Source organism: Trichoplusia ni, chromosome 18 (genome assembly GCF_003590095.1).
Source record: "Trichoplusia ni isolate ovarian cell line Hi5 chromosome 18, tn1, whole genome shotgun sequence".
Lineage (NCBI taxonomy): Eukaryota > Metazoa > Arthropoda > Insecta > Lepidoptera > Noctuidae > Trichoplusia > Trichoplusia ni.
In genome coordinates, this window is record NC_039495.1 from 4,274,267 (window position 1) to 4,286,193 (window position 11,927).

Below are 11,927 nucleotides of genomic sequence, written 5' to 3' on the forward strand. Positions count from 1 at the left end.
AATTAAATCTACTATCTGATCCTTCATATTTGTATCTATGCAAAAAGACATTAATAGTATTTTTTTAAGATAAGGACATTCTTTGAAACTGCAAATAAATCCGCATACGATGCTTGGTAGTAACGAGAAATAAACATTGATTGTAACCATGGCAACTATCAAAATGCTGTTGCTAATTTTAACGTTATAATATGTACAGGTTTTTTGTCTCTCTAACAAGTAACTGAAATAGCCAGTTGAGAGGATTCACTGGCTCGTATTTCAAGCGCCCACTTTTTTAATCTTTTTACTAATCAATTATTTAGTTATTAAATCTCAATCTCCTACTTCTTATTACTATTTTTTATTTGAATGTTTTATATGGTATTTTTGAAATAATATACAAAATAATTTTGTCTTACATTACAAAATAACACCTAAAACATCTAGTATGTCTGAATGCATTCAGCACAGTAAATAAATAAATAAATCTCGATAGGTAAATTATTCAGTCTCATCGTTTTCATTTTTAGGACACTAACACTGGGTTATGCAAAATAGTACAAAATAAAAAAAAAATGTTGTTGTTAGAACAGTAGATAGTGTTGTTGTCACCCAAATTCGGTACTTCTTACTCTTTATACTCTCCTTTTGGTTCGTCGTTCATATCTGAACATTATGCTTTCTCCAGAATTGCTGACTGGTCAATACCTCAATACACAGGTTTGGACTTCGTTTTGAGCGATAAGTCAGTATTGATCGTAAATAGGTACATGTACCTTAGATCGTATATACTTTCGTATTAATTTTATTAAACACAGAATTAATAGTGCTCAATTTAGTAAAATTATCCCCTAAAATGGATAAACACAGGTAAGAAAAAAAAATCATATGATTTGAAGTTAACATATTTACTCTTAACTGCAGACTTATTATTAGCTCTATGATAAAGACCGAAAAAATATTATGCCTCTGTGGTTTATACTACCGTAGTCTTCATGCAAGTAAGATAAGATTATAATTAATTTTTTGTCATTTTTGTCTCTCTGACTATTGTCCACTGTATTCCACTGACTGTATTCCACAAAAAAATATGTACTTTGAAAAATAACTTATCAAGGGCAAATTATATATTGTTTGAATTAAGGAGTTTACGTTTTAAACACTTATAAGTACTTTTTCTTAATTAATTACGAGTACAAAGTTGCCTATACTTCGTTTATTATTTTTCCAAAATATTCTTTCATGTTTTTCTGATTCAGTATTTTTTCCGACTTTGTCTGGCAAAGTCGGAAATATCGAAAGCTTAGCTACAATCCTAAGTAAATATTCATATCGCAGTTCGGTCGCATGGATCGCCACATATCTTTAAATACAGCGTGATGTGCATTTATCTTCAGTCACCGGTTCGGCGCTCACAAACATGGCTGCGCTACTCTTATTCGTGTCTCTGTTAACAGTATTAATTTCTTTACTGTACTATATTTCTCAAAGAAAGTTCGGCTACTGGGAGAAAAGAAATGTGCCTTACGTGAAGCCTCTGCCGCTCTTGGGCAACTATGCAAAGTACATGCTTCAGAAACAGTATCCTGGTCAAATGCTGCAGGAGCTTTGCAAACGGTTTCCTGATCGATCTTACTTCGGAGCTTTCTTCGGAACCGAGCCTGTGCTGGTGGTGAATAGCCCTGAAGTCGTGAAAGATGTCTTTACAAAGGATTTTTATTATTTTAACGGCAGGGAAATTTCGGACCATGTCGAAAACGAAATAATAACTCGGAATCTTTTCTTTGCCAGTGGCGATAAATGGAAAGTTGTACGTCAAAATCTCACAGCATTATTCTCTTCTTCTAAGATGAAGAAAATGTTTTACTTGCTTGAGAAATGCAACCACAGCTTGGAAGACATGCTGACATACGAGACATCTAAGAATAATGTTATAGAAGCCAGGGACCTCGGCGCGAGGTACACCATGGACTGCATCTGCTCGTGTGCTTTTGGCGTTGATTCAATGGTTATGGGCAAGGAGACGAATAATGTTTTCAAAACTATGGCTGAACAGATTTTCGAAGCTTCAAATACCCGAGGACTGAAAATGATTCTTAGAGCAGCATGGCCAAGCCTTTTCTACGGAATGAAAATGCAACTTTTTCCTTCAACAATCGATGAATTCTTTTCAAAATTGTTGAAAGGAGTTTTCGAAAGTAGGAATCACAAACCATCACCAAGAAACGATTTTGTAGATTTAGTTTTGACATTCAAAAACGAGGAAAACTTAATAGGTGACAGTATCAGTAACTCGAAAACTGGTAAAGATACTAAAATTAAACTAAAAGTGGATGATGACTTGCTAGTGGCTCAGTGTATTTTGTTCTTTGCGGCTGGATTCGAGACATCAGCGACTACCATAAGTTTCACTTTGTTTGAGCTTGCAAAGAATCCTGCCGTACAAGAAAAAGTAATCGCGGAAATAGATGAATACGTTGCGCGCCAGAAAAATAAGTTAGAATATGAATGTGTGAATGACTTGCCGTACCTTGACGCAGCTGTTTACGAAACACTTCGCATGTACCCCATATTTGGAATACTTACCCGTGAAGTTATGGACGACTATCAATTTGCGGATGGCGTGAAAGTAGAAAAGGGACTTCGAGTGCACATTCCAGTGTACCACTTCCACTTTAACCCTGATTACTTCCGTGACCCTGAGGAGTACAAACCTGAACGATTTTTACCTGAAAACAAGAAAGACCTAAAACCCTACACTTTCTTCCCGTACGGAGAAGGACCCAGGATCTGCATAGGTAATTATTTCTCCACACTTGAAGTAAGTGTTCCCAATTGTACGTTTATGTTTTGTTTAGATAAAAGAAAAAGATTTTTGTCACACTATCTATTTTTATCTCCAAAGTGATAACCGTTGCCCACCCCTGCTTTATTAACATTTTTTTTAATAATTCTTATGATAGGAAAACTTAGACTAAATATCCATTAATTCTTGATGTTTTCTCAAAGTAACCATGCTCTGCGTCTCTTTTCCAGGAAGTCGTTTTGCTAAAATGCAAGTTATGGCGGGCCTTATTACCATCTTGAAGGAATACAGAGTCGAGCTTGGAGAGGACATGCCCAAATCACTGAACCTGGATGCGCGAACAATTCTGATTGCTCCTCGTGAACAAGGTCTTAATATTAAGTTCATCAGACGTGAAGGTTCTGAGCAAAGGAAATGGGTTCGTACGTGAGACGACCCTGAACCTACAAAAGTGCTTGATATGTGACCCGGACTATATTAATAAAACAGAAAAGGTGAGAACAAAATGTTTTTTTTTGTATAATTTACGCCATTTATAACTAGGAACAAACTGTTGCATTTTCAATATTGATAAATAGTTGCGATGAAATGATAATGGTGGTTTAAGACAAGATTTTTAGGATATTACACAGCCAAATTTATAAGCAGTCTCCAATAAGAGTCGTACAGAATAACACTATCATCAGTTATTTATTATTCAGACATGATTAATCGCGATAAACACCAATCGGGTCGAGAATTTATAAGATTATTATTGAACACGTTAAGTTAATAGTTGAGACAGAAAACACCTGCAACAATCGACGCCATATGAGAAATTCCCCCCGCAGCTAGCAACAACAAAAACAATCCATGTGTTGGAGCATCATGATAACTATTATGATATAATAAATAATATTAGATGATAGTCAGAGTAGGTTGAAGAAGGGTATGGAGGCCGTTGCCCAGCTGTAGGATACTCTGCTAGTAACAATAATTAATATGACCTTATCTACCCTGGCTGCTAAAGACCATTCACAATTGGACGTAGTGTCATAACTAAATGATATACGAATAAAACTGTTTGATTAAATGTATACAAAAACTTGTATACACGAAAATTCATTTTTAGGTTCACAAACACTCAAACCAGTTCTTTAAGAAATTCAAAACGTAAGTTGTATTTATAATCTTAAAAAAACTGTATGTATTCTGTTATCGATAAAACATGAATTGATAATAGTAGTTCACGTGTTTTTTTTGATATCCACTTGTTTTGAATTTGTTAAACAAAATATATGACGGTTCATTAATTGTTTCATTTTGTTATTACTAGTATAGATGGAGATGGACATGAGAATTTGTTGCTTCCTATATCTGCTTAACGGGCAATGCTGGGGTTCTTTTTGCGCCGCCTGTTCTCTACAAGGGCACTCTTAGTACTTCAAAACCAGCAGGTGGATAGGTAGACTTCTAAATAAAAATATGGGACATGAATGAAATCAATAATAATACCATGTTCTACAAAGAGCGACTGCTATTTTCATTGAACATGAACTCATTTCACTGGAGCAATAATAATGGTTTAGCGTTCGGATTTACGAAAGTTGAGAAACGGACTGTTATAGAATCTTAGTAAGCTGTACCTTTAGGTAGTCATTTCCATAAATCTGGTTTTGATTTTCCGGACTCATTTTCCCTATAGATTGTTTAAATCAGTATCTAATATGTGATCAGACTCGTAATATAACTATGAAAATATTTGACTCCGATAAGAGTAATAAGTAACTCAGTGTTATCTGCTGATAACCAACTGCATAATGAGCAATATGGCAACAAAAGTTGTGTACAATGTCATGTCATTCTATTATCCTTAACAATCTCATATGTTCAGTGAATACTGTGTTTGAAATCCAAGTCCCTTCAATTCGTTTGAAAACTTTACTGAAGTTTCACGAAAATTATTTTTTTGGTGTACAAAAGGAAAACTTGACATAATTACAATATTTCATTATTTAGAAGTTGAATGATGGTCAAAGGAGATCCGCTATAAAACGCACCCCATAGAGTTTGGGGTCATTTGATTTACATTGACAAGTATTTTAATCCAAGCTAAGTAAAATAAGCTTACTGTCATCATTTACAAAATTAAAAGTCATTACACAATACAAACTGATTTGTTAAATACCAGGTATCAGACGTAGAAGAAATTCACAGTCATCAAAATAAGTTGCAAAAATTAAAAATATGAAATCCCAAATAGAATTAAAGATACCAAAGATAAGCGCAAATATTTATAACATATGAAAAATACGTCATAAATTATATGTAACTAATGATCGATATCGTTTAAAACAAAGAATCTTTGTCCTAATAAAATACCTTAATATGTCTTACTGAATTTAGAAACCTTATACAAGCTAGATTACAATAAAATTATGCCTACCGAGGGGAAAGGCGCGGGGATGTAGTATCTTGTCTGCACATGTGGGTGGGGAGACCCCCTTTTTTTTTTTTTTGACTCCCTCGGGGAGGAAATTTGTAGTGTCAGACTTTTACTGACTAAACCTGAACCGCCGTGCTACGTCATCCGCGTTTTTGTGTCGGTGTATGGCAATGCGTTGCAATCCTTCATACACCGACCGCGGGCTTCCACCGGCCAGTAATGTGGGCTGGTAGGTCACTTTCTTGTGTTGTGTGGAGGCCGACGTGTAAAGAGCGTCGGCCTCCTCGCCTCATATTGGGACCGCATCCATAGCACCGAATGTGGCCCCCCGCCGTGGGTAATATACTCGGAGGGAGGGGAGACCCCTGGTGGTCGGCTAGATAGTTTTCGTTTTGTTTTCGTATTTCTTGACTGTACAAACTTCTTGAAGAGCCTTTTCTTCAAGAAGCTGGTACATGACTCGACATTCCCGTTACTGATTTGATCAGGACTACTATTTATTTATGTAATATTTTTACGTTCCAGTATTTTCTACCATATTTTTTGTATATTAAAGAAATGTGTAAATTATTTGTGATAGAAACTCATATAGGTAACATATAATACTGCATTATTATTGCTGTCTTATCTAGAGTGTAATTCAGCGAACTGATTAAAAAGTATACAATTTGTGTAGATCTCAGACTCGTATTGACATTTATATTATACCCCTTTATATGCAGATAGCACTGTCAAGGGGCAATAATTACTTTTTTGGAGGTTCGTATAGTCAAAGTCTATCATAATTAAGGTTTATTGTACACGTATCGTCCGTCGTAACGCCATAACGTCCGACTCACGCTTGACTTATTTGTAGATGATGTCTCAGTATCTCTATTTAGGTGCGGTAAGTAGATACAAAATTATTTAAGATAGCTAGATTAGATAAAGCATAATAAAATGAAATATATTTTTTTCGTTTTATTCCTAAGTATGTATTAATTACCTAGATAACTTTTAAATCTACGATAACAACTGATCGATGGCTAAAATCTTGAGCTAAACTAAAAACAGAAATAAGTATACTGGGCAAAATGTATGGGATTGACCCACGGCAGTTAGAAGTAAAATTGCGAGGATGTATTAAAGCAGGAATTTGGCTGAGCTTTCCGAGTGCATTCAGCACTAGACTTTATCCTATAAGAAACTTAAATTAGAGGCTATTCTGACTAACAATTTCCGTGATCAACTAATCACGCAAAAAACAGTAGATTTCTAATTTACCTGTAGCTTTTTACATCTTTGGCTATCTAATTGTTACTGTTCACCGAGTTTTGTAACTTTCTGTTTAAGAGATAGTTAACCCTCAAATTGAGTTTCTAAAAACACTCCGGAATTCTTCTTCTGCCTGAGCCAGAGTCAGGGGCGGCAGGTGGGAGTCCTGTTGGCCTCCATCTCGAGCATAGCTGCTACAGAGAATACGGATTACTCACCTAAAAAATGGATGCATAAGACTTAGTACTTAGCCTCTTAGCTTTTCGGGTCACAGGGTGCCCTCAGCTCCATTCGCAAGAATGACCTTACGGCGCTCGTGGCTTCGTACTATGCTAGATAAATACCGTTGTTAAATAGACCCAATCAGAGTATATATACTACAACCATGTTTTCACTATCAGTTTGTTGACGTAAATGCTTTTTATCTGTAATACAAAAATACTAACAAAGAGATTGGTCTCGACCATCCCAGACTACTAGATACACTGGCCGATAAAGCTGTTCAGGGATCAGTCGACCAGTCATCGATGTTTTCCATTATGGTGGAATAAAATGTTTGTGTTATGTTCCCACATCGATAAAATATACAGCGATCCATAGTGGTTTTAGCTATGAACTATATTTAGATAAAATATTTAGTATAATAGAACTGTGATTGAAATATTTAGATAAGTGTACGAAATGCATTCGTTTTTATAAGTTACAAGGTTCGTTCATTGCTCGTTATCTTGTATTCAGACACTCTCTGTATGCGATATAGCACAGCTATAGCCAGTAAAAAATATTATTTACATAATTATATTTGTTGTAATGACTTTGGTAGGAATCAGGCTTGTGGGAGAAAGAGGTTTGATCAAAGTTGGACGTTTTTGTATAATTGCAGTATTCGACGAAAAACAAATGGAATGAATATCAGACTCATAATTTATAAAGATCTAAAAAGGAGGCCAGATAAATAAAGTGACATAACAGAAAAATCTATTTTAGTGAAGATAACATTGTTAAATAACTCATTTCACTGGCCATTGTAAATAGGAGCCTTGGTCACGGACAGTGCAATCTCGGAAATAATAGTAATATTCACCATTTGAGTACGGAACCTTCAAAAATGGCTTGAATGATTGTAATATTTTGTTTTCCGGCGAGTCACTACCATTTTTGTTTATCTATGATGAGCTCCATGAATCCTCGTGTCTATGGAAGCTAATTTGATCAAGATCAATTACTAGAGATAGAGATCAATTACTAAAGAATTAAAGTTACTTTATGTTTGTTCAGAATATTTACTATATCATAACACTTTAAAGTTTTTACTTTATTCATTGACATTTATGGTTAAATACTACTAATTAAGATTAAATATAACTGGAAGATAACTGTGTCAGTAGTAAGTTACATAATTATTTACTCGAAAATTCTAGTAGAAACAGTAGACACAACTAGAAACAGTATCTTAATATTATGTTATATATACTTAGGTATAGGACAAATTAAAACAAGATTAATCCATTTTTATGACTGAAATAAACTTTCATAAATTTCAACCGTCTACCTATCACGGTTCATGAGATATCACGGGTCTCTACTTTTTCGTTTCGTACTCAAAGGTTTACCTTAGAAAAATAACTGTTGTCGAAATTTTTTTTCAGATGCATATCGGTAGATACTTTACCTAGTTTTTGTTAATCATCAATTTAAAAGATTCGGTCAGTTTTTTAATCTCGTTATATACATATAAGTGTACGTCAAGGTCGAAACAAACAGTAATCAGTAACGTGTTTTCACGATGGGCGCACTGCTTGTGATCGCGACTTTATTATCAACTATATGTTTTTTGATTTATTTAATATCAATTAAAAAATTTAATTACTGGAAAAATAAAAATGTTCCACACGTTAAACCTTGGCCCATATTCGGAAACTACGCCAATTATCTCCTACTGAAAGAATATCCTGGTCAACTCCTACAGAAGCTCTGCCTAAAGTTTCCTGGTCAGCCTTACTTCGGAGCTTACTACGGTACAGAACCAACACTCATCGTGCACAGCCCGGAAATCATCAAAGATGTCTTCACCAAAGACTATTACTATTTCAACGGCAGAGAAATATCAAACTACGTGAAATGCGAAGTCATGACACAGAACTTATTTTTCTCCAGTGGGGACCGATGGAAGGTAATGCGACAGAGTTTAACTCCATTGTTCTCTTCCGCTAAGATGAAAGCCATGTTCTACTTACTGGAAAAGTGTAATCACTGCTTGGAAGACTGCTCGACCTCGAGACCAGCATGTCTAATGTAATTGAGATCAGAGGACTTAGCGCCAGGTACACAATGGACTGTATAGCTCTTGTGCATTTGGAATCGAAGCAAATGCTATGGGAAGTGACAAAAATAATGTCTTTAAGGTTATGGCCGGCCAAATATTTGAAGCTTCGAATTGGAGAGTTTTAAAATGGTTTTCAGGTTCATTTGGCCGAAAATATTCTACGGTTTAGGATTCCAATTTTTCCCACCCACAATCGACGCGTTCTTCTCTAAGCTATTGAAAGGAGTGTTCGAAAGCCGCAACTTTCAGCCTTCACCGAGAAATGATTTTGTAGATTTAGTCTTGGTCTTGAAGAAAGAACAAAATTTAATAGGTGACAGTATGAGCAACTTAAAAAGCGAAAAAGGTACAAAGGTCACAATTCCAGTTGATGATGATCTGTTGGTGGCTCAGTGCATAATGTTCTTCGCAGCGGGTTTTGATACATCGTCGGCTACGATAAGTTATACTTTATATGAGTTGGCCAAGAACCAAAAGGCGCAGGTGAAGGCTCAACAAGAGGTCGATGAATTTCTTCGACGTCATAAGAACAAGCTCAACTATGAATGTGTGAATGAGTTGCCGTATCTAGATGCCTGCCTCTACGAAGCTCTCCGATTGTATCCGCTTTTTGGAATATTAACTCGCGAAGTTATGGAAGACTACGAATTCTCTACAGGCTTACGTGTCGACAAAGGCGTTCGTGTCCATATTCCAATTTACCATATGCATTACAACCCAGATTTTCTTCCCTGAACCTCAAAAATATAAACCTGAAAGATTTTTAGCTGAAAATAAACAAAACATTAAGCAGTACACCTTTTTCCCCTACGGAGAGGGACCCAGGATTTGTATTGGTGAGTAGTACCAAATAATACCAATACCAAATAATTGTTTTGGCACATCAGAATAATATCATATATGTCTATCATTTAATCCTTCATAATTCATTAGGGAAGCGGTTCGCAAGAATGCAAGTATTATCAGGGCTGATAACGATACTGAAGAAGTACAAGGTGGAGCTGGCTGACGGCATGCCGAAAACTCTTAAATTCGACCCCAGGACGCTTCTGACACAACCTTCGGGCCACGGCATAGACTTGAAGTTTACAGTACGGGAGGGCTGGGAAGACAGGAAGTTAGTTCGAGTGTAAGTGAAGGGCGTAATGTACTATTTATTAGATACTAAATATATAGTTGTACTACTTAGACTTTACTCGTTGAACATTTAATCGTCGCATTATTTCCTGTTTAAAAACCGCTAAGATTACCAGTGACCTTATGTTATAGAGTGCCTCTTTAGGTTTTAAACAAAAAGTTTTAAACCTAAAGTTGAAAAAAAAGCTAGCAAACAAATGGCATGGCTTAATTCTCATTATGTATGTACCTAGTATAAGATACTTTTTAAAATCTAATCTTATTGTTTGAATAGATGAGTCTAAGTAAGTACTTGACAAATTTTGAGTTTCATTACAGTGCAGCAATGGTTCAAATAATAAAGGTATTGGGAAATCAGTAACTTTAATAGACTTTGCCAAAAGCGAAGAACATGGAGATTAATGGTTTTTAATTTGTTTTGATATTCAAATCACGCACATACACCGTCCTTGTCACGCAGTCGGGTAAAAAATAAATTGAGACACAGAGATTTATCCTCTGGCAGACGCATATCAACAAGCCGGTGTTACATATAAAACAACACTACTTATCAAATATTTATCCAAAGTCAAACTAAAATTGCTTATTATTTATTTTATATTTTTTTTATCGCCGTCCGCACATGTTGTTATGATTTTATAATACCTATATTCTACCAACAAGCAAGGTCAACAATTCAAACAAAAAAATCTTTTTGTCCGTTAATACATGTTCATATTTAGAGTTGAATGTCGTCTCGGTAAAAATATTTTCTCATTAATTAGTGTATTTTATTAAAGTAATGATATCGATCTATCAACTTTAGTTATGCTTTGTTTGATAGAATCAGGTTTTTTTTTATTATTATTAAAGCTTTAATTTGTGTAAAAATGACACATAGGATTGGTGTATTACATTTCACAACGTGAAAGAATTACCCATACATGGGTTTGTGCGAAGAGATGAGTTAAATTCACTATATTTAACGGAATGTATTGATATACTACGGTGCACAAAAAATATTCAGCCATTCATCGCATATTGATCGCCATTATTCTTACATTCTACAGGTGACGGGTGACATGGTGTTTGAGAGAGTGAACGACGGCAATGTCTTCAGATACAAAACTACAAGTTAGGTGCCAATTTCTCAAGACTTAATAAAAAACGAGGCGGGTCGTGCATACTGGTAAAAAAAGGTATTGATTTTATTCCATTGTCGGTAGTAAATAATTTTGCGACTACATTTTGTTTTGAATGTTGTGGTATAGAAGTACCAAACTATAATCTTTTTGTGATTTGTATTTATAGGAAACCAGATTCCGATGCACATCTATTTTTAAAAAAGTTGGAACTGTTACTATCCATTTTGACTCATAATAGCAAAAACCAAGTAGTCATAAGTGGCGATTGGAATATAAATGTACTAAAAGAAACCACACAGAAGAAGGATTTAATGTCAGTGCTCAAGAACTTTAATTTATCGGCTCACATAAACTTGCCGACTAGAAAAAAATCTAGTATTGATCAAATAGCCAGCAATATTTCATCTAAGGACGTAAATGCTAATATACACAACCTTGCTCTCTCAGATCACGATACTGGTCAATCACTTACATTCTACCTTCCAAGTAATAAAAAAAAGGTTGAAACGGTAAAGTTTTGGTATGAAACTGTCAGAGATTTTAACAAAAGTAACATCAATAAATTCTTAGAATGTATATCAGCTTTAAACTTTGATGAAGTGTACAATGAAATTTGCTGCAATAAGTCATTTAACGTTTTTCACGACCTTTTCACTCTTTTTTTCAAATTATGTTTTCCCGAAATACGCGTTAAAAAAGGCAATAAGCCAGTAAAGAATAAATGGATAAGTAAAGGATTGAAATTATCATGCATTAAAAAACGAATATTATATTATAATTATCAACATGATGCTATAAGTAAAAATTATTATAAAAAACGCTACCAAACATACTCTAAAATACTAAAAAATGTATATTAAAATCTCAACAAAT

The 11,927-nt window shown here is 34.9% G+C and overlaps 1 protein-coding gene and 1 pseudogene across 1 annotated transcript; both read left to right on the top strand.

Moving 5' to 3' along the window:
• The first annotated feature begins 1,371 nt into the window (after window positions 1-1,371).
• Window positions 1,372-4,013, top strand: LOC113503072 (cytochrome P450 6B2-like). The gene is made up of 2 exons (XM_026884876.1): window positions 1,372-2,780; window positions 3,019-4,013. Exons 1-2 carry the CDS (start codon window positions 1,403-1,405, stop codon window positions 3,216-3,218), a joined length of 1,578 nt encoding a protein of 525 aa, XP_026740677.1. The 5' UTR covers window positions 1,372-1,402; the 3' UTR covers window positions 3,219-4,013.
• A 3,964-nt stretch (window positions 4,014-7,977) lies between these two features.
• On the top strand, window positions 7,978-11,034 carry LOC113502853 (annotated as a pseudogene).
• The last annotated feature ends 893 nt before the right edge of the window (window positions 11,035-11,927 follow it).

Excerpts from the sequence above, each read along its gene's own strand:
- LOC113503072 (XM_026884876.1), top strand. The coding sequence starts at position 1,403 with ATGGCTGCGCTACTCTTATTCGTGTCTCTGTTAACAGTATTAATTTCT. Across the intron at positions 2,781-3,018 it reads AGGACCCAGGATCTGCATAG|GAAGTCGTTTTGCTAAAATG; the intron begins GTAATTATTTCT and ends TCTCTTTTCCAG.